General features: G+C 32.0%; 1 protein-coding gene across 6 annotated transcripts in view; it reads right to left on the reverse strand.

Annotated features, from left to right (window-relative positions):
• LOC125070721 (homeobox protein homothorax) overlaps positions 1-21526 on the reverse strand; it is a 243545-nt gene extending 222019 nt beyond the window's left edge. For 5 of the 6 annotated variants that reach the window (XM_047680657.1, XM_047680656.1, XM_047680654.1 and 2 more), the window contains exons 1-2: positions 21234-21526; positions 1901-2073 (exon numbers count right to left, since the gene is read on the reverse strand). In XM_047680657.1, coding sequence (XP_047536613.1) covers positions 1901-2073; positions 21234-21248 — 188 coding nt within the window. In that variant the 5' untranslated portion in view covers positions 21249-21526. The remainder of the gene's footprint in view (positions 1-1900; positions 2074-21233) is intronic. The other variant, XM_047680655.1, reaches the window with a different exon arrangement.
• Positions 21527-25578: the final 4052 nt, after the last annotated feature.

A 25578-nucleotide genomic window follows, 5' to 3' on the forward strand; every position in this document is an offset into this window, starting at 1 on the left:
ATTGAAACGTATTTGATACAAAGATTTCACCTGAGTCATTGAACTTTGAGAGAGAATGATTATTTGTGATTAATGTCATCCTGTTGAAACAAAACTTAAAAAAAAAAGCTGGAAATGTCAAAATATATTCTGCAATATACTTCAAATGGTGGTAAACATAACATCGTTAAATTCAATACCAAAAAGTCAATCATTTTACATAAATGTATTTCTAATACCAAATCCAATATTTTCAAGTAAACTTTACAACAAAAGCATTTTTGAATCGGCAATAATTTGTTGTTTGTTTGATTTAGTTTTGACCTAATTCTAATTACGATCTCAATACATTTGAAAGTAAAACTATGAAGTATTTAAACACGATCAAACTTTACAGCAGACTCAATTAATGACAGTATTCTTGTTATTCCTTCTTATCGATGCGATAAAATTTCGGCTACCGTTCAGAGCCGATAACATCAATAAATTGATTATACACCGAAAATACACACGATAAAATATTAACTCAAAAGATTAAGAGCTTGTTGTGACGTTAGAAGCTAATTAGAACGATATTAACTTTAAAAATATTACGATAATATTTGATGGACAGATATAGATCACTTTAATAGGTACTTGTATTGTTGAGTTCTATGTGGTCACTTCTTAAATAACTAAGCACTAGCTTAGCTTCATTACAAAGTCTATCTTAATAATATTTTATTTGCGCTTCATATTATTTATTAATATAGTCTTCGTATATTATTTGGAATGATATAAAGTCTATTCTTAAGTTGCAAATTTGATTCATAATCTGTGACAGTAAACTTGAGTTTAAATCGTATTATAAGTCCACAATAGAAACAAAAATACCTACGATATTGAAGTAGGCACTCGAAGGCACTTAAAGTTACCACTAATTCGGAACCGTCAAGTATCTCAATAGACTAGATTTGTGTGGCACACTAAAGTATAAAGGAAGGTATTTGAACCGTTAAATAACAAATACGGATGTAAGTTCAGAAATTAGAACGGTATACAAATTCTCAAAAGCAGAAAATCACAAATAAATTCAACCGAGTCTCAGATACCTACATCATGCGAGGCCCAACAAACAAATGCCCAGCAAACATTATTATCAAGAGAGCGCCAATGGCGTCTGCGCAGGTTTTCAAACAAACATGCTCAAGAGTTACGATCTACACGTTGCCTCAGTCGCATCCAGCGTGTTGTGTGCGTACGACCAGACATTTGCAACATAAACATTTAACATTTATATATACACATGCCTTGCAAATGTTTGCCAAATCTTCCAACTTACGACCAACATTTGTATATGTGTTTTAAAATTATGATTCTTTTTTTTAACTTTATCAAATGACTCTATAATTTAAACTGTATTATAAAATATATTTAACGAAATATATAATTATAACAGTTATATGCAGACATAATATAAAGATATACCTATTATAAAATTTTATAATTTATACTATATCTACTTACATCTTAAATGAGCCCAAATTTAACATTATAAACCAGAAGTTTAACATATTATAATGAAATTGCTAATTTGAATTTAACTATCCAAAGTCCATTAAAATAATACATTACATATAAATACTTATATGTCATAGTATCAATGGTAGGGGTAGCTGAAGCGACGTATGCGCTCTATATCTACACGAATAATAATTTAAATTATATAATTTTACTTGAAAATTGATTATATCCGATATTCTCATCTCAAGCTTTACATTAGTCCAACTTATACTTTGACCTTGAAGTTAACGTCTGGCCGGATAACGTGCGCGGGCGCATCGTGCCAGACCTGCGCATGCGTTTCAAATACAGAAGCGACACCATCAACTAGTCTATGTACATCTATAATATACAAATCACACTTTACCACCCGACTCACCCATATATCGCGTCCTTGTCGCGTTTGTGGACGAGTGGCTCGCCTGGCAGCGCGTGCGCAGGCGCAGCTGGCGGGGGGTAGTGCACGGGGGGTATGTGGGGGTGCGCGAGCCGATGCTCGTGGTACATCGCGCCGCCCTCCATGTAACCCCCGCCGTGGAGGCTCTCGTCGTACTGGAGGACAAAATATATCTTAATACATTTGTTCTTAACAATTAAACGCTTAGAACGTCTATCGGTGACGTCATGACCCGCTATTTCCACACAAAAAATATTTCAAAAACAAACACATTACTAGATAAATTTAAAAAAATTATAAAGTAGGTAAATTACGTGCATAAATTATATTTTAAATTCTTAATACTATAATTGTACGTGAGTTTGACACAAGTGAGATAAAATAAAACATAAATATAAATACTTACCCATTGTATTTAAATTGTTTTTTTTTAATATATATTTAATAAATAATTCAAAGACAGTAACGTATTATTGTTAATTTTTACAAATGAGTTCCTTCAACCGTATTTTAATTAACACCTTCGAGCAATTAAAGGATTACGACTATTATAAAATTAATATTTAATTATATTTCTATTTTTTTTTCTTTTACAACTGTTGTTGACGTATAATTGGTATACTTTAATGTCATATAAAAGATACGTCATATACGGAGTGTATGACATTTAAGACTTGACTAAACTCACGAAAGCAGATAAAATACCCGAACACACAATACTAACAATGTTATTTTAAACATTAATTAAAATAATCACAATAGTTACATTTAATAAGCCTTCCAAGAATTATAACGCAATACTACAATCTAGAATAGATATCTTCGAGAGATATCGTGCACAGATAGACTGATATCTATTTTTTTTTCTATTAATAAATTAATAAATAAAATGTCAAACTACGTTAGTGTTTATTGAAATATCCGTCCGTATAAGTACAGTATAGAATCGTTGGAAACAATTGAAGTTGAGTGGTATTTTTATTATGTGTGCAAAATATAAGTTTAACGGTATCAGAAATTAAAACTAAATGTCTAGATCAGATAATCACAAGTCAATGTAAGTATATATTAAATATTGTATATAACATACATACAACTTGACATATATCAAGTTTACAACCAAAACTTAGTAATTTACTAAATAAGTAACTGCTGCTATAATATTTTTTGTACTATATGTTCTCTGTGCACTGTTCTCTCTTTTGGGCAGGAAATTGTTTGTTTATATCCAAGAATCAATTAATTTATTTAATGCTTGATTCCTTTATAATTTTTTTTTTATTGTAAACGTAAAAGGGGTCTGTACATGAAAAGGGCCCATTCCGCTCGAAGAGAAGTTGAAATTTTTCTAATCATGAAATTCATCGAAATTCACTAAACCACGATTACAGTTTTTATATTAATTAACAGAATAAAACATTATCCTCGTCTACACAGTCGAGCAACGAGACGGTCACTCAGCGCATGTTCGAAACAGTCGAGTCATACCTACCACTATCTTGTATCTTTGACCATCAATTAACTTCCTTTCAAAATATATATAGCTTCGAACCGACCGATTTAAGATTCTTGACAGCCGCCACTTTTGCTTCATAATAGCCTTAATGTACGTTATTTCGTCGGAACTTTATTAATTTTATATGAACTATTTTATTTTTATAATTAATTAAAAATAAAAAGAAACATCGAATACTGAGAGGAATGAGCTTTTAATTTTGATAACATAAGAGCTTTTTGTTAAGACAATTAAGCAATTATTGATGCGGTTTTTAAACTAGCATCGCTGTGAGAATTGTGTTTAGGTAGTGATTGATTTCAACAGGTCGGTGGAATGGGAATAGGCTACCTGATGGTAAGTGGTCACCACTGCCCATTCGTAATGTAAGAAATTTTTAGCATTGCTTACATCACTAATACGCCACTAACCTTGGAAGCTAAGATGTTATGTTTCTTGTGTCTATAGTTCAACTATCTTGCACTACAATACCAAGTACTGCTGTTTGGCGGTAGAAATTTTCATGACTGGGTAGCAAATTGGACTTAAACAAAGCTATCTTAATATCCGTAGGTCCACTGAGTATCCTAGGGGTGCCAAGCTTACCCAGCTGAAATTTTAATTCGTTTCCGTTATGGCCGTTTGACACACGTATTAAATAAGATCAATTTTGATTACATATAAAAGTTTATCCATTAACACACCTACGGCTATTATAATGTCAAGTAATTTTTCGTATATTTTACTTCTGGCAATCCTATCGTAAGCTATATTTTATATAATTGTAGTTATAATATAATTATATGTATTTTATTTTTTGTTACACCGAACTTAAAAAAAAAAAACTAATAAATTAACTTAAGACACATAAAACTCACAAACGACACAGCGCGATTCGGAGAAGATATCTACATTATAATATAAAAAGTTATGCTATTTACTGATATACTCTGTGCTGAGTTTATTGCCGGTTCTCAGTAGAATCTACTTTCCGAACCGGTGTTAGCTTTACATTTAATTAAACACTGTAACATGACGATTCAAAAGTACCCTTACGAGTCTACTTGAATAAAGAATACTATGATTTCAATTGTTTGATTTCATCCCTCTAGTCGAAAATCGTCAGTCAAAACGCGAAATAAAAGAACTAGATACTTTCCGTATATAAAAACTATATCTATTTATACACAGAGAGTCAGATTTAAGACAATAATATATGTATATGTATGCGCGATTATAATTACAACTGCCGTCGAAGTAGTAATAGTTACACAGTTACGGTCCTCCGTAAAACCTCTAATTTTCATATTCTTAACGACTTCATGAATTAAACATTAATTCTAGATGAATGTTCGAGATATTTGAACAATTTTTTGCTGTTAAGTTAATTGTGTTGTTTATGCATTGTTTGTAATGATATATGTAATAAAACTGTTTTGGTGTTAATGTGTTACGGAATACAGTATCAATTAATTTGAATATATGTAGTAGCTTTTGTTAAATCTCTGCTTCTATGCGATACTTGTTGTCGCGGCTTCGATCTTCAGGTGTTGAGCACATCAAAACTTATGTCCTTATTGGAATTCATGCTTGGATTATACAAAATTTCCTCAACTTCGGTTGATTGACCGTGAAAGAGCAACATTCAGACAGAATGATATAATATTAGTAGATAATGTTACGTTATTCTTTCAAGGGTTTCAATAGAGACCACTTAAATAATGTTTATTCACATTTCGAGAAACCTGTAGGTGCATATATCATAGGTGATTTATACTGGAAACCCGTGAGGATACAGTGGAACGCGTGAATCTCAAAAGGACGTTTGCGGGTACAAATCCCATCGAGACAAGGTAATTAACTATATCTTTCAAAACAGTCCATAAACAGATGCCATAGTTTATATGTAAAATATTGTTGAAATTTTCAACAACTTCAAAAGCTCTTAAGCATTCGAAAGCCTACAATTTATATATAAATATATATATACACTAATATACACAGTATCATGAGCCGAGCCCTTATACAGCGAGTCGCCCATCAAAAATCGTGAGTCGGCGATTTGTGTCGATCGATAGCGGACCAGTGTGGAACACACCTGTTCGCGCCTTTAGGTAGGTTTTAATGGCCGACATAGCTGACCGACACGCTGTTTTTAGGCCAACTTTAAGCTACACGCAGTTAAGCTGTACCTATATTAGCTGAAACCTCAACAAATTGTGACGAGCTCTGTGTGTTGGTACGAAGATTTCGAGGGCGGACCCGGGCTGGCGCCACTGAATTTGCATGTGCTTAATTTGAGGAATCGTGAGCAAACCTGCATGTCTCGGATATATCTGTGATAGATAGACGTGTTCCTTAATAATAAACAATAATTAATCACATGAGAATGAATTGTGTTTGCACGGGATTGAACCTTAACCTTGGTTAAAAACGTTTCAATAACTAGGTTATCGCTGTCAATATAGCTGTATTTTTTCATAAATATTTTAAGAGGTTTTTCTATCAAGTAATTCTTAGGTGACGTATTCAGCTCGATTAGAATAAAACTCTTATACAATCGACCGTGAATTCCCTCAACAAACTAACTACACGTATCGCTTAACAACAATTTTTAACAGAAAATATACATTTTCTATTCATTAAACTTCCCTATAAAGTATTTTTTAAGCATCAATAAATAATTCCTCAGAATACTTTGTTAATATACCTACACTTAACCCCTAGTCGCAACCCTAGGTCCCTAGGTTAATACCTAGGTTATGTCAGTTAGGTATTAAGTAAATTACAGAGTGGGCACCACCGACAATGACTATATCATTGTCTCTTGAATCGTTTATGAAATAATTAGTCATTATAGCTTTCAATTATTGACAATTATTTAATAAATAGATGTTTATAGACTTTATAAAATATAATTTTACACTTTTAATATAAATAATTAAAAAAATCTAAGAATATTAATCGTAAAATTATTATAAGCTTAAATATATACATAGGAGCCAATATGTTTTTAACGATATTAAATTAATTTTAAATATTAACCTCTCATCAAAGGTCTATCATAAAATACTCTTAAATCATTATAAATACAAAATTATTATATTTTTTAACATTTTAAAATAAACCTTACGACCTTTTGTCATATGAGTTTTAAAACCGTATTAAAATTGTAAACATAATAACATAATGATGGTAAATTAAAATGTTATTCGCGTGTTTTGATTAACGATACTAACCTATAACTTTTAAAAGCTGTGTCGTAAATACAAGCTGATAAAATTAAAAATACCTTTTTAACTTATTAGCAAATATTACTTACATGACAATTTTTGAAACAGATTAATTTCGAAATTTGAAATGACATTTATAAAAAAATGTTCATTTAAAAAAATCGTTTTTGAAAATGGGCAATGTTAAAAATATCATTTTTATGTCTATTTTCTACTTCATAATAATATAATGGCTCATAAATTATTTTTAATAGTCATTAGTTGTTTAGTAAAGTTTTTAATGTTGTTATATTACGAAACATTGATATTTGGTTAATGTTTTTTTTTTAATTGACGTATTTTAAGCATAATATTGACAAAGACCTAAAATGTTTTATTGCTAAGCAGCTGCTGTGCAAAATTTGTACATGATTTGATCACGTGGCAGACATTTTAAATAACGGCAACTATGTTAGCTCTGCGCTGTCAATTGTTAGCTATTTAAAAGTGTTTAATAGACATTAGCATTTTTTTATACAAATTCGAAGCTAGCGTCCTTTATACCTAAAGATATATAATTATGATTAGCATTTTTAAATTGATCATCGTAATATATTTTTATATTTTTAAATAATAAAAAACAATCCTACGGGTTATTAAATCTAGAATTTATTGTATCATTTGTTAAAATTTATTTTGGTACTAATTCCTTGTCAGTTATTAAATGCTTTGATATTATAATATCAATAATGAATATGACATGAGACAGACTAATCTCTAGTCTCTGCCGTGTCATATCATGAAATCCGTTGCAACTGAAATAACGAAATATATTAGGCTTAAGGCGTCGAGCGTCAGCCGGGTATATAAGTAAAAAAAAAAACTTAAATCTCGTCTCGTCTAGATAATATTAAGATTAAAAGTAACATCCAGAAATGAAAATAATATATTTATAATATTATATTTGTTAATATTACTGGGTTGATTTTGATATGATTAGCGATAGGAAATACTGAGCTATCATGAATGAAATCACTTGTACCGACTATAAAATAATTCTCTTATTGGTCGGTCACCGACATGACACACTTTGGTTCTTACGTCATTAATTTGTAGGCATTTGACACTACATGTGGAGCAAGAATTCAACACTGGCCAATTCAGACGATACTAGACCTTAATACCTGTGCCTTAGGGCGATATCCACGAATTTCTCGGAAAAAAATATTTTCCCATAAATTTTAGGTCAGTGTCGGCATACATACCATCACGTATGTAGGGATAGGGGTAATTAGAATTCTAAAATCATCGCACGCACTATACCTCGATTATATTATACAAAATTATTGAATAATTAAATACCTAATGCGATCTATTTACATCCAATACGAACAACGCCCTGTGCATTATAAAACACCTTTAAATCTTTAAAAAAAGAAAGTTTAAAAATAGAACGATACGAGGCGCTAAGCTGTCCCTTAAAAATAAAGCTAGTCATTAAATATTTCGAAAATATGTAATGACTACCTTTTGACGTCTTGAAAGCCGGTTCCAAAATTAAATGATACGTTTTAAAAATGGAATCGCTCAGACCCGCCTTTTTTCCTCCGAGATAACCTTTAGTCCATTCGGTTTGCCATAACGAAAAAATAAGAATCGTACGTTTTAATTTTTTTAAATGACATTCTTGTGGTTTTTTCTCGCTGGGAACCTTTACTGAGTAATATGTTCGTTTCGATGCGGCCGGTTTTTGCGATCCGTATGGTTCCTCGGATTCGTTTCTTTATGATACACAACACGATTACATTCTGACGGAGCGTCGTCGTCGCGGCCGTCGGCCTGATGAGTTCCAGTCCACTGCCATAATTAAAGCTATGGATTAATCGCTTCAGTTATTCAAATTTTGGCCGCAATACGCCCGCTGGGTCTCGGTTTTTTACGATTCGCGTCTTCGAGATCAGCGTAGGCAGATTCCGAGAAGCGATATATGTTTGTGGCAATAATTAAATATGACTAAACTCATATGTTGCGGTCGGAGCCGTTCGGCTATTAAAACATACACGTCGATGTTGAGGAATTCAGGACATAGGCATTTTTATATAAAAAGTACAGTGAAAAGGGACCAGGCTTCGAACACAGACGGTTGGGGAAGACAGAACCGTCACTTGTGCCCGACACGGGGTGGGACATGATGAACGCCACCCTTAAAGAATCCGTCCCTTTCTAACGCACCCGGTCACCCTTCGCTCTGTCTTGCTCCGTGTCATCTGGCAAAGCATTCACATGTCTGGGGCTACCAGAAGCGATTCGTAACAGTGAATAATGTATTTGAATAGTTCACAATACCTAATAGTAATAATGCGAACCAGTATTATTTCCATTATCGCATGTGACGCTGGCACACAGGCTCCGCACGCAGCGTTGCTTGAAACTAAATGCAAGAATGATAAGTGGCCAGCTATGATTGAGAGTGTGTGTTTTATATACCTATTCTTAAAAATGATAGCTGTAAATCAACCATCGTTAGACCTTCCGCGACGCTCGGATCGAATTTTACTGCGCCACTCGACCCGTACGTAACACGACCGTAAAACTTAGAAAAATCTTTTTATATCACCTGCTACGCGTACGAATTGCGACGTGCAGCCAGCGCGAGGACCCGTCGCATCGCCATCGACCACTCTAATTTAACAGTGAAATAACAACAGCGGGCGCTAGTCATAAATTTCGTTTCATTCATGACATAGCGGACCAGCGCCCGGTGTGTTTTCCGTTTGTTCCTCGACCATAAATACTAATAAAACGGCCTCGTTACGGGGACAGATCGAAAATCGGGCACACGACTTCTTAACGACACCTATTAGGGATCTTCTGTCTGGTCGATTTAATTGAAAAATTGTATCCAGAGCGTTGCAAGAGTTGTATCCGACTCCCGCGCCGGATGCGGGCCCAGACGTCCATTATTCCATTTGCTCATCCGCATGGGGACACGACGCGCCGCGACGCGCCAACACCAACACGTGTCAATAAACCAATCGCGCGGGCGTTTCCGACTCAGCTTCGCAGCTCGGCTCAGCTCGGGCTCAGCGCGTCCACCTCGGTCGCTGCTCAGTCTTCGTAGTTCTAAATTTGAACCTATAGGGCCGTTCCGAGCGAAGGTTTAACCCGATCAGCCGCTGCGGTCGAGCGCCGCGTCGCTTCGAAGCTTAAAACGTTTCGATATCCATTTCGTGAGCTTGAGTGTTTTTCTTGCGCTTATAAAAATAACCACCGTGAGCGATGTTCGACTCACTCTCGGGTTCGGGCGATTCGCGAGCAGATTTATCGCTCGGGAAGCGTGCGAGTGGATGCGCTAACGCTTGTTTTAAGACCGCGGATGAAAGTTTTAGTTGCCATACGTTTTTAATTTGAACTCTTTAAAAACAAACACGACCGCCGTCGTCGTGCAACGCATAAATCGGATCAGCTGATTCCGATTAAATCGCTCTCAGCTATCGAATATTAGAGTGATTCGTGAATTATTTATGTTAACGAAATTAATTAAACAGACTATTAACCTCGGCCCGTGACGGTTTACAAATTGATACTAGTGTCTTGGGTTTATCGTAATTTCTGCGCATTTGGAATTTATCAGCGCTATATTGTAAACAGAGGTCGATAGCTGGCATATGAACCCCAGATAGTGCGCGCCCCCTTATCGTCTGCTGCACTCCAAGGGACAGTTTCAGACTCTCTTAGTCAGATTTTACGTAAATATGCCGTCGTTAAGATAACGATTTCCTTTCGACGCGACGGTCGTCTTGGTTTTTGCTTTTATTAATATACATAAAATAAGTATCGACTTAAAGGATTTTCTTGTCACTGAATTAAGTTGGATAAATTTATGTGGCTCGGATACACTGCGGGGCGATAAGTAGGCGTTCGGATACGCGAAGATATTTCGACTAATTTTCGGTATTAAGCTGGCGAACGCAGTGTTGCCAGCAACGAAAAAAAAGTGTCTCATCATAAATAACGTTGACATAAAGCCGCCCACGCGCGTCTTATTACCGCGTCTGTCCGTTCGTCCGTTCGTTACCGCCATTGTGAGTATGAATGCGAGATTAGCCACACCGACACTCGTGATTGACTATTTAAGTTCAAATTCTGACGCCTTTCTAAACTAAACTCAACGATTTTTTTCTCTTTATTAAATTTTAACGGTCGCTGTTCAATGTTTATTTTTTTATTCAATTATTTTTCCTGTAATTCGAAAGAACCTGTTATAAAAAATAGCTTACGTTTACGATATTTGTACCCATATTTAAAAGTATATATATTATGTACTAATAAATAATAATAAAATTATATTTTCTATAAGAAATAAAAAGTTATAATTGGATTTTGATCTTTTAATAAGAACCATAAATAAACATTACAAGGACTTCTACAATCACTGTTAGACGTAAATACTCAATACCTAAGCATCTACTTCAAAATAAATTTAATTTAAAAAGTTTTATTATGATTTATTTGCGATGCGGGATATACTGAGTGCACCGCGGGATCCTGGCAATAATTTGGTCAACGCCCCGGTCGCGGTGACCGACACACGCAGACACTTAACGTGATGGTATGAAGGTACCACCCAACAAACAATTAATATCCTTTATATATATTGCTCATAAACTTTGTAAACATTACCAACATGATAGGAAATTATGACTACTATAGATTATTATTTATAAAAACAAATACATTTTTTCTCTAAAATAATACAAACCAATTATGCCAAAATTTGCTATTCATCTCGCGACAGCCATATTTCTGTAAACTGTCACCGAAAACCCGCGCTAAATAGGCTACTAACGGACCATCGTGATTCCAATTTCAAACCTCGTTATCGCGCTTCGAAAAAAGAACGCGATATTCGAAAAAGATCTGGTAAAAAGGTTCGATATATTTTTTTCAAAAAAGGAACGTATTCGTATGCGTTCCGCAAACAGGCTACAATGGCCAGTTCGATGTGGCGGTTACTATGGAGAGCATTGTCCTTGCAGCCCTTAACTGCTGAATCATCGTGGTTCAATTAATATTGTTTAATGTATACAGATCCCGACAGCGTATTAGACGAATTATAACGTTCATGCATTCGTGGATTTGTTGATAGACGATAAACAAGAACATTGTTTGATCGTGAAGCGAAATCCTACAACTGTTTTTTAAGAAAATCCATTTAATTTATAAATCACTTAACTTTATAATTGAAAAATAACTGTGGGAGGCCTAAAGCTTCTATACGATATTATTAGAGGAAGCCACAGTCTGACGTTGAAATAATGTTATGACGAGACTATTACGCGTTATTCTATCAGGAATTCAGCGGTGGCGTCTTTAAAAAGGATGTTTAAACATTCGGTTACACAATAAACCCTCAAATTAGCGAGCGCGCGAATTACAGTTGAATCCAAAGTGCGCAATTACAAAGAGCCAATTCGAAAATGAACAGCGATATTCAAATTGAAAAAGGTACGCGATGTGAATAAAACAATGAGGACGGACGGCGAATGATAGCCAACATTCATAGGAATATAGCACATGTACAGATTGAGACAGAGGCGAGAAATGCGTGCGGTAATTTAACATGAAACACCCGCCGTCGGTGTACGAACCGACGCATCTAGAACAAACTTAGTAACATAGACAAATAGACCGTCCGCCGCAGATGATCTATAAGACAAAGAGAGCTACACATTTTTTCTAAAAATTGTTTCTTTATATTATAGCTATCCCTTTCTTATTTTTGTAGTGGAATGTTGTAGATGGTACAGACCGTTTATGCTCATTAAAGTTCCTCGCCTAGTTTAGATGTCATATAAAAAAAATATGTTGTAACCGTAAACGCGCGAATCCAAATTCGAAAATGGAATGGAAGATCGAAATTTAAATAACAAATTAGTGGGTGCGTTCGCAGCGACGGTCATCGGACTGATTCCTATCGATTTTTATGTCGGGATTATGTTAAAACTTTTTGCGCGGTAAAAAGTACGTAAAATACACCTATTTTACGTACAATATTTTAATTCGTATGTTTCTTATTGAAGTTTATATTTTACGCGGTAACACATATTTAGCAATATAAATTAATTATAAGTTGTACATTTGATTGTGTACTTATCTGTTTTGTTTTTAAAGTGAACATAATAAATAGTAATATAAGTATAATGAACCAGTATAAACAGTTACACTTGTTTATTTTCAAATTCCTATAAAAAGAGAAAAAAAAACAATTTGTTTTTATTTCGCTACTAAATGTTTTATTAGCGCCACAAAACTAATATTACTTACAACAAAAACACAACGTAAACAAATATACCTACAAAGTAACATAATTATATTTTAATTAAATCGTATAAATACTAAACACAAACCTCATACGTATTTATTATAATTGTCTTAAATAAATTAAAAACAATTCAACAATAAGAATAAACTCCGACACATGAATCTTGATACTTAAAAGTATTTTATAACTACTCAATATATAGATCGTAATTCACACGCGCGACTTTTATGGTTCGATAACAAAAATAACTACCTATTACAAAAAGTTTTACATTACAAATCGTAAAGATGATAACTATGCAGTTTTGAAGCGATAAAAATTAGCTTTTCGCCTCTAAGCATTTATATTGCAGACTAATAAATTATCTGTATTGGCAAGCCGTTAAGTGTCTAATTATATTATGCAAAACAAGATCCACAGCCTGCGACACGACATTGGCAAAAGCACGCCCATTGCCACTTGGAAATTAAAAAAAAAAACTTGACATTTTGCCCAGCTAGAAATTTTGACGGAACTATTTTCCTTCGGAGACCATTAAAATATAAAAACCGTAGATACGAGCTAATAGTATAAAACTAATCTACTCCCACGGATAAAAAAATGGGTGAGGTACCGGAAAGTCGGTAACCATTTTCTAACTCTATATAATCCGGATTTGAAAAATAGCTATTTCTAATCACCGCATCGCATTAAAAAAATAATGTCCCAACCGGCGGGACCGGTTGATTCTTTTATTATATTAATATATCATTCCGTGTATATACTGTTATATAATACATCAAACCTTAATTTATCTGGTCGAGATGACCATTTTAAGTGTTATTTATCTGGTAAAGGAATTGAGTTCCAAGTTTGAATCACAGAACAGATAGGTGCGTTCATTTCGTTTTAAAAACGATGCTCGTCGGTGTATCCGAACGATATTTCAGTGTTTTATTTTTTACATTTTTTTCATTTGAATAATTATTTAATTTACTTAGCATTCTGTCTACATTACTCTTTTCATTAACCACTTAAGCGTACATGACATTTAACATTTTTCAATCAATGGGTAGACGTTGTGTTATCGTTTAAGTTGAACAAGGGCAGTGTGTGGAACTTCATGATATTATTATCTATAGGTACTTCCTGAACGAGTATACCTACCTTATGTTTCCAGCCGTAAAAAAAGTAAGTACTAGGAATATTTAAAAAAAGAACGCAACGAGTCCGTAAGTACTTAATCAAAGAACAGCTTTGAAATGTCAAAATAAAAATAGTGATATTTTATTTCATTCTCATTTGAATACAAGTTGTATGTATATTGGAAATAATTGGCAATAATAAGTTTTATTACTGAATGTCCGACGCGCGAATTTGCGACATCTTAGAAAAATAACAATAATGGCGGACGCAATCACATGATCGTAACGCTAAATTTTATTTACGAAAGATACACGCATTTATATCTTGTATATTAGTGATTCGGTGATTCAGATTTTGTTTCAATAAATAAAGTCGATGTCACGACAAACGAAAAATAATTTAACGAGATCTCAGCGGACATTTTATTACTAAGAAGTTTAATTTTACGTACAAAAATAAGTTATTTACTTTTTTTATTTATACAAAAATAACTCACAACTAAAAATACAATAGCTTCGAAATATCTAATTCAAATATATATTATTTACGTCAGCTCCTAGAAGGCATTGTTTCAATATAGAGCTAGGTACCGACAAGAAACTCAATAGTTACCTACTATTTTTACGTGTGGTAAGTATTTATATATATATAATTCAATTTATATATTATTTTATTTTGTAATTACAGACAATGCGACAACATTATAAGATTAAAAAGGAAACCAGGCATAAACGTGGATAAGAACATTTTAAAAATTACTTATATGAAATTATGAATAAACAAAATGGCGTTGGCGCCTAAAATGAAATCATAGATAACAATAAAATGCAGGGTTATATGTTATTCGACGACTGTTGTTTAGTGATTTGTTTAAATTATTTTAAAAGCATTCGCATCAATGTGCGTCTTTTATGTTACATAAATAATTAAAAATTAATTTACATTAAAAATAATGCATTTGTCAATTGAATGATGTAAATAAAATAATATTAGGTACTTATTAACCCGTCTATAATTCGAACGTTAAGCTTTTTAATTTGCACAGATAAAGATTTATAAATTTGTACAAAGATTGAACGCGATACAGCCTAAAAAAAACATATTTGAATTTGTAAAAACTAGATTTTTTTCGAAACTTATGACCCGATAAAGCACCATATCCACATGTTATCTCTCATTTATTGTAAGTGTAGCGTTGCATTATCGAGTAATAGTAGACAAATTGATACTGTTATCAGTGTATCGTAAAATTTACGATGCCCTAACTTCGACAATATTCGGACAAGACTAGTGCAAATATAATTATGTAGAACAATTCTGATATTGCTTGTAATTATGTCACAGTCGGCTTCGAACCGGCAACAACAAAACTGTGGTCAAAGTGACATGACACTTGTATTCTGACACTAACGAACATAGCGTAGAATTGCTTATTTAGAATTGGTAAATATTTACAAGTTTTTTGAAATTGATAACAATCTATATGTGTATATAAGTAAAATTGGGGAAGTCCCGAAATATCAATTTTGGATAAAGTATTTAGGAAGTATGTTATTCTTCCTAGGAACAGATTATAATGATTCAGATAATACCAAGTAGGTACTTTAAAAATAGTTAGACACTGACTGCAGGTCCCATTGAAACCACAATTTAGACCGTCAACGCGAAATCTACGATGTCCCTTACACTGGCACAATCATCTCTGACGGTAGAATTAATTGGTGGTCAGAAAAAAGCCAACCAAGACTTGAAAAATCACTTTATACATTCCTAATAATGAAGGAATAATATTTGTCCATGTAGTTAGCGTACCACACAAACGGTTTTAAACTCGCCTTGTCCAAGATACTGTAATTATTTTTACCTATGGCAACATTACTGTGGCAGTAACCCACACATTCAATAAAGTCCATATAGACATAACCACAGGATATATTCATACAGGCTCGTCTACCAACACAAGCCTAGTAAAACAGTTCGCTATATAGTTATTAAAAGATAAGTAAATACACGGTCGTCACGTAAGAAGTCTAAATTTAAGCGAGTGAAACTGCGAAGCGCGTCTACTTATTTAATAATATTACACACTAAAACCTTCTCCGAAACGCGCTGCGTCTTCTGGTACGGGTTTTATGTATATTGGTTTAGTAGATTTTTCAGTAGGACATTGTAAATAACGTCTTCTAATTTGTATAAATGTTGCGTCTAATTATGTTATTCTAACTTTATATGACCAAATATATATGTATGTGTTTCGATTACATAAATGCAATGCATGTACCCCGTCGTTGCCTCTTCTGTTAAGGGTTCAATTATGGCGTAGAAAAACGGAAGTGCTTTGCAAGTTTCTCTGTTGCTTCTCACAATAACTTCACGCGTTAGTTATTTATGTTTATTAAAACAATTTTAATTATTTTTCTTATATGTGTATATGTAATATACTATAATATAATATCCCCGTAAATAAATACCCGATAAAAGACTCTAGTATTATGCAGGATATATAATACTTAATTGTATTTAATAATTATTTCACGTTTTATGTTAAAAAGTAATATTTGTGTGTTGTTTTGAATTTACGTAAAAAACAATAAATTGATAAGAAACCTTAATATAATTGAGTGTACAGTTTGAGAACGGACAAAGGCTATATGTTACTTATTCGTTGAGATATAGCGTATTATGCAAATATAAACATTATTCTTCGAATTCGTATGTTAGGTATAAGTTTTTACGTCGTCAGAGAGTGAGTAGTTAGAAGTAGGTACTCAAATTCTTGGCGATTCCTTTTGATACAATCTTAATTCTTAATTTTTTTAATATTTCCATTTCAATATTAATTATGTAAAATTATTATGCTAATGTTTGTGTACGTGGAAACTCTATATATAGATAGGTGAGTTTTTTGTCGAGTTAAAAACAGTCTACTCACATTGACATATATATGAATACTGTAGATGGTCCTTTGTATGTACACAAAATACATACATTATAATAAATGCCGAAATGTATTTAAAAACTAATAATCTTTCAAAGAGGTTCTTATAGTTAAGTATTTCGGATGGACGGTATTCGAAGTATATGTCTTATTTATATATTGGAGAGCTATATAGTCCCATTATTATTGCATATATATAGTAAGTCATTACTATAATATATATAAAAGTAATCCTCGTTTCAATTATTAAAGCACCTACATTAACAATTAGATAAAATCTCGGAGTAACTATTTAATTTACCTAAGCAATATTTTTATAGTATATATAAACTAGAATAACATTATTTATTGTCTATCAGCAGCACAAAAGTATGTGTAAAATTTATTATATTAAATTTGTTAATGTACAACATACCATCAGGTATTAAATATAAGCTTATAAAGGTATTTAGTTAGGTCCCCAACGATAATGAGGTACATTTTATTTTTATTAGAATTAAACTCATTATGGAGTAACAAGAGTATCTAGGAATAATATTAAGATTAAATTGGTTCATAAAAACGATCAACGAATATCTAAACATCCGGATAGCAGATATAATTGCTATTTAAATTCGTTTTAATTCAGAAAACAGTGATATTTCAATTAAACTATTAAGAATAAATGACTTTTTTACTTTCATAATAAAAAAAACGGAATCCGGTTTGTATCAAATGAAATATGGTCTTGATAAAATCTATATTTAATACTTATGTTAAATAAGACCCAATCAACGTGTATTGAATGACGAACATACCTAACTTTTGCATTAATAATATTACATAATTGTCCGTCGTTATTTATTCTATAAAGAATAATAACTATATCCGTGCGATCGGCGATGTGATCGAATATTAAACGAACATTACCTACGTTCTTTTTTTAAATCGTTTCATTCAAGTTTAAAATTCGAATATCGTATTGTCGAATTTGAGAAAAGTTACATTCACGTTTAGTTAAATAAGAAATAAATTAAAAAAAAAAAGAACTTAACACAGACTTCTCATCTTTTTTTTTTTTAAATAGGGCTTATTTCAAAATGATAAATATGCCACTGAATTCAAGATAGGGTTTAAAAGCAATTGGATGTCCAAAAACAACATTTCATTATTATTTTTTTATCAGTACATTATCTTAAAATGCCAAAATCCTCCTTTGCGAGGTATTAGCGTTTTAATATTAAATAATACTCATTTTATCTCTCGAATGGTATAATTTTAATACATGCAACTGTTAGTGTCGGTTTTAATCTGCTTTCGGTATTATTAATAACATTTTTTTACTAATTACTTAATGTTTAAAATATAATATGATGACATTTTAATTTACTAAATGATGATAAAAAAAGGATTTAAGCTGTTCAAAGATATCACTAATGTTTTTAAAAAAGCGCATTTCTTGTAATGTATGTATCTATTTACATATATGTGTATTTGGGTGTTCAATCTTTAGTTAACAAACTACTAGACTTCTACTGCTAGAAGATTAATATTATCGTTTATTTAATATTATATTTTACGTGTACAGAGCGTTTTGTTATTAACACTATTGAACTACCCATAAATACTAAATATATCTTTAAAGATATTTAAAATATTTACGAAAATACAAAAACCTATTGGCAATTGTGAAGACAAAAATTCATTCTTTCGTAACATTTGATTTACAAAAAGCTAACGTAACACATATAACGCAAAATTAAACAAACCACTTTTGTTTATTTATATTTTTAATTAGTGTAATTATTCATTCTAGTATGACGTTTATTCACACTGTGAATTGATTTGAATTTTATTAAAAAAATATAATAACGCAACGTCATCGTCAATTAAAATGTTAAATTTATGATAATCATTTGAAATATATTAGCGTTATGTAATTTTGTGTAATATCAAATATAATACAATTTAATTTACTATAGGATACATACTAATATATTTTGTGAGAGTATTTTTTTATTTTGCTCTACACGTTGGTACGTGATTTTAAAAAACAAGTAATTGTATGTCAACGCTTTTTATGAATGGACAGTTTTATATAAGTTCTGTTTTTTTTTTTTTTGACAAATGACAATAACAAAATAATTAAAATTACATAACGCATCATGTATTTTTTTTTATTACTTATAATTCAAATAAGTTAATTTAAAAGAGTTCCATTTTTAAATATAGGTAACAGATGATTTCATTTTTTGTGTTTAAATTAAAAATAAATTGCTCGACTATCCTGTTAAATAGCTTTTCGGAACTTGTATTTTATTAAAATAATTTTGATGGTATAATATATTTTTCGACCCATTATGTGATTCACGCAAATCTGACTTTATCTAAATGTTGCAAGCATTAGTATTATAATGATTCATGATTTTTACATAATTATTTAAATAATAATTACATGTATTTTTTATATGAGATTGAGGTTTTTTATAGTTCCAGCTCTTTTGAGACTGAACAGCTGAATTTTATTGTTATATTAATTTACCAAGTTACCAAAACAGTATTTATATAATACCTAAACGTAAAATTGATACAATAAATTTTAAAAAAGAACTAAGTTTGTACTCATTCCTAACACAAACACGACGTATTCCAATTTCAAACGACAAACGCATTGCTGTTATGTTTTAATAACATTAATAATTGTTATATGTATTTCGATTGTATTCCTAATTCAAAAGATAAATAAATTTCTTCGTCTTTTAAATTCGACGTTATTTTTGTCAAGCGGTTATATTCCAATTTTTAATTATAGAACACGGTTTAACGCGACCTCTGCTTACCGACGGCATTGATATTGCATCCGAAATCAGACATAATTCTGTTCAAATGTTTATCTTTTATTATTTTTAATACAATAATAATTGTTATCGTACTCCCTACTTTATTCATAATCACTTTATCAAAACGAGTGCCTAAGATTATAAAGTTATTTTGTACGAAATCAACTTTTGTAGACTTAATTGAAATAATCCGTTTTATATTTACAATATAAAACGTATTATATTTTATGATGCGATAAGAAATATTATAATTCACGTAAAATATTTTCGTTAGAATATTTGTTCATCAAACTTTTTGTATTTTTTTTTTAATTTCCGATCATTGCTTGTTATTTCTTCATTTTTGTTTTACTACTTCGAAATATATTTAAATTATTAATTTATGAAATATAACAAATGTATACATATTTTAAATAAAAATCCCATCGACTTAAGCATTTCTACAGCGTAGGCCGTTTTATAATCTACGTTACAGATATAAAATCATTTCTAATACAATATAAAAGAAGGATTAAGAGCAACACTACCTGGCTTCACAAAAACAATACAACCCTAAATCTTTTAGAAAGTTGTCCCCGATCCCCGTTAGGCATCTTTGTGGCGCGGACGAAAAAAAACTTTTTTTCTTTTCATTGTCAATTGAATTTTATTGTTGGTTTCCGAGATAGGCCCTTTTATGCCCAACCGTGCGTTCAAAGCCGCTTGTATCTTGTATCACGGGACCTTCTATCTGTCCCCATAAGAGCAGCTAACGACAATAGGCATCCCGCTGCACGCCATTTTATCTCATTTATTTCCAAACACATTTTAACAAACTATACAATGTCAGGTGTTGCGAGTATTTTAATTTATTACAACTCAATAAGTAACGATGTTTATTTAAATATATTTAATTGCTAACAATTATTTTATAATCACTTATTTCCCGAGAACATTGTTTGAATCATGATAAAGTCCCGAATCTTGGGAATATTTGAATCGTTTTATTGACCCAGGGACAGGTTACTATGTTACGGTCGCGTTATCTAAGCTTTATGCCCATAAAGCGCTCATTTCGTTTTCATTATCGCCGGTAATGCGTCGGTGGTGACTACGCATTCTAAAACACTCTAATATATTCCGAACGTGTTCGACTTGTTAAAATAGATCCCCTGGCGGGGCACGGGCTTGTGGGCTCGAGTGTGATATCTAAGCACTACCCATTAAGCGCAAACATGTGATTTTTAATAAGTGATATTTTTGCAAACAATTGATTTACAATATTTTTTCAAACGATTCACAAGTCTCTACCTAAATGATTGAATGTGAATTTATTTCATCGCCGTGTAGGCAGGACTGTTGTTGTATTGTATCGTTGTGTCAAACTCACGTGTAGTAAATATGTGTAACACTGGTACATACCCTAGGCTGAGCCATGAACGCTCGGCCCGAGCCCGGGTGCAAGGCTCCGCTGGCCACCACGAACGTTTTTCGTCACGGGCCCAAGCTAACACACCACACAAGCACGTGAACACTTACACATCAATTATTGACACCGTCACAGCGGCCCGCTAGCTCACTAGTGTCATAATGCACTCGCGACGGTCGAGTTTTGGAAGGTGTCGATCACGGAACGCGTTATGGCCGAGCGAGGCGCGGGGAGCGGGAGGCCCGGCGCGCTCGGCAGTCTGGCGGACACTGGCGCGGCCGGCGCGAGCGGGGCCGCCGCGGGGCGTGGCGCCCGACCCCGCCGCGCCGCCCAATCGCGCGCGGGCCCACTCCCGCCGTACCCGAAGAACGCGCCTTGGCCCTTCGTACGCCGCGCTGCTCGCTCCTCACTCCTCGCTCCTCGCTCCTCGCTCCTCACTCGACGCGCCACTCCTCGACGCGCCGCCGATGCTCGCTAACGCGCCTGCACTACCCGCGACTCTACTTTTTACAATTTTTCACCGATTTTCGCCGACGACGCGTGTGTTGGAATGACGTACGAGATTTACGGATGAGTTATTATAAACAAATGTATGTAGGTATTAATTTTTTATCAGGATATTATTAGAGAAACAGGTGTGTTACGCTCTCCACGCATGCGCTGTTGCGTTTCAACGAGACGAGTAGGTTTAATGGGAAAACTTTAGGCAGATCAACGCTCTTGTTTTCGTCTACGTTGCAGACGGCTGCTAAAATATACCTATATAAATATTTAACACTATTAAGGTACTCAGAAAGTAATTAATTTATCAATAAGATGGTTTTAATAGTTATTTTTTAATTAAATTTATATATCCATTAAAACTATTAAAGATAACATATAAAAAGTCACTAAACCGTCGGCTTATCTCGCCGACGAGTGCTAATTCGTGTAAAATAATTATGTATTGAATATATTAATTACACAAAAGCTAATTTTAGCTATTCGTATCAAACGTTTACATATTTAATACTTATTTCTAGACTGTACCTACCAACTCGACTCAGTTAATAAAAAGCTATTTTTTTTTTCAAAATAATCCTTACAATTAGGTAAGTATCTACTAAAATTAGAAATAAATAACTTTTACGAAACGTCAGAAAAAATTCTCGAACTATATTTTATTCATTTTATGTGTTCAAAATATCTGAAGATTTTTTATAGCTTTTTCAAATTTTATAAATATAACCTATAATAAAAATAAATCATTATACATTCTATACATTTTATTCGGTAAATATAATAAAAATAGTAAAAGTAACTAAAATTAAAATTGTTATTAACAATACCTACAGAGAAATTCAAAATAAGAACAGCATTTAAAGTAAACTCACAAAATAAAACATGAGTTCTTTATTTAAAACGGAACAAATTTTATACCGAATTTGTCATTTTAGAATTCAAACAATTATAAATTATTCAAATATAATTATTCATATCTTGTATAAATTTAACGAATTATTAGGTTAACATTAATTAATAAAGGGACGGAGTATAAATCAAATTATCAGAAAATTGTATATCTACTATGAAATATTTGTAAATAGAATATTATAAAGATTTACAAATACTTATTCCATTTTTGAATTTTCATTTTAATAGAATCTATGTTTTTTGGTTCTGTGTTTATGAAATGCGATCTTTTTCTTTGTTTGCTTGTTCGGTTTAATCTAACCTCTACATCTCAGACTTTACGGCATTTCTTTTTTTTTTAATAAATTTGAATATGGAACGCGTAGGAATACAAACTGTATTAGCTGTCATACGTTTTATTATTGACCGAATGTGTTTTGTCAACTTGGGGTCTAATTTATGTTCAATACATATAAATTTGATGTCAAAAAATTTGGCATAAAATTATTGATCTATTTTGAATCTCTTTTCACGCTATTATTAAAAATATAATACTTATTTAATTTTAATTTTGGAAAGTGTCTATGCTAACTTTGTTAACGTTCTTTTTTTTTAATAAAGTTAGTAGGTAAGTATTTCAATAATCAGAGACTAAATTCTTAATTTAAAAGGTTAAAAAAAATTTCAAGCAAGATACAATAAAAAAAAATAACGTGTATTAGGTGGGTATTGAAAATTATATATGTATAAATACGTATGTATCATACAAATTTCTATTACGAGCACTTTGAATAATGTTTAATACGTTATAATTTAATTAACCCTCTGGAATGTTATTAGTTAATAATAGGCTTATGTTTGTAATTAAATATATCTTTATTACTTATAATATAATTAAGTATTATTATTTATTAAGTAATAACTTGTAACAATTACATGACGTACCTACTAAGTTCTGGCAATTATAATAAAATATCTCTGTGTAAAATGCAAGCCCAGGAAAATGTAAATATGTACTATTATGCCTATAAGTAAAACTCTTATGTCAATAAATAATTACAAAGGAATTTAACGTTAAATATTATGAAAATGGAATTAAAAAAATGAAAATCTCCATTATTAATATATATAAGTATCATTGATTCTGTTCCATTTAAAAATAAAATACGTCATGATAATGTTTTAATACAGTCATATTTTAATATTTTATTAATTTTATTTATAAATAAAATATTCGAATCGTGATTTTGATTCTAAATTCAAATATAATGACATGCGTTTAGTAACGTTATAGAACATTCGTTTTTAAATTATAATTCGTGAAGATGTTATATGACTCTGAATAAATGTTACATGTTATGTATTAAATATGTTCAAATGTAAGTAAATACTATTATAGTTGGTGGTAGGGCGTTTTGCAAGCCCGTCTGGGTAGATACCATCCACTCAACAGATATTATATCGCCAAGCAGTACTTAGTAATGTTGTATTCCGGTTTGAAGGGTGAGCCAGTGTAACTACAGACACAAGGGACATAACATCTTAGTTCCCAAGGTTAGCGGCGCATTGGCGGTATGAGGAATGCTTACTATTGCAGTGTTACAGTCTATGGGCGGTGGTGACCACTTACCATCAGGTAGCGTATTCGCATCCCGCGTAGTTTTAACGTTGATTATTTACTTATTAGTTATTCTACCGCCAAACAGCGATACTTGACTGTTATATATTACTGGACCAATTAGGGTTACGACTGCTGAGTATAAACTAACCACAAGACCATCGAGACATATTTCTACTACAAGTTAAAATGCAATTAAAAATTATACTACCTATTTATTATTGAAAATCTACGTAAACATCTGTCGATATTGTATCAGTACCACCTAGTCACTCTACCATAATAATAATAAGAATAAATAGGTATGTTATCAAACCAAAACAAAGAAAATCAAAGATGAAAGTAAGTAATCTTTAAATGTTTATATAAAATAGGCTCATTACTAAAACCCTAACTTCTTATATTGGTTGTGATCTGGTGGGCGAGTGAGCCGGTGTATTTATGTAATTTACTAAAGGTACACTAATAGGGTGTGCGGTGTAATCAAATATGTTATATTAACATAATAAATCATAGATATTTATACTTTTTTAAAAATATATTAATTATCTATTTGTAATAATAATTTTAGAGTTTTAAAAAGTAGTAAAGTAAGATTTAGTAGCTTTATAGAGTCATGTCACCTGAGGTATACCGCAGTGGGTACTTTGGGATACTTTAGCCGAAGATTACGGGTTCAATCCCGTGAAGCAGTGAATTGATTTCATTTAATAAAATATCGTAAGAAAACCTGGTTACCGCATTGGAGAGGCATGGTGATAAAAGCTCAAAGCCTTATCCTTAAGAGGATACTTTTACTTATATAATCATTAAGAATTTTTTTTATTCTGACGACGTGATCACTGAGAGCAGAGCACAGAAGAGCAGAGCAGATACCACACAATACTCTTATTATTTTAGTACTACAACTATTATAATTCGTACAATTAAACTCTTAGGCATATTTCTATCATATTACAAGATAAATTAACTTATTATGATTGAAAATACGAAATAAGATTTTTAATTACTCACTGATTTTTCATCTCATTAAATTGCATACGATTTAATGATAATATACCTCGACATGTACTTCGTTACATATATTGTGAAGAGATAAAGTTTGTTTGGATGATGTAGGTAATCTCCGGACTCGATACGATTTCAGAAATTCTTGATCTCAGTTACATATAATATAATCCTGTTAAAATAAAAAGGCCTTTAATTGAAACCAATTTTTGACTTATCTATATGAAACGGTCGATGTAATGATTTCTATAGAAATATTTTTTAGCTTAAAACTGTACAAAAGTCCACGACAACATTTATCTATATATCAACATTAATTA

The sequence above is a fragment of the Vanessa atalanta genome, chromosome 18 (assembly GCF_905147765.1).
Source record: "Vanessa atalanta chromosome 18, ilVanAtal1.2, whole genome shotgun sequence".
NCBI lineage: Eukaryota > Metazoa > Arthropoda > Insecta > Lepidoptera > Nymphalidae > Vanessa > Vanessa atalanta.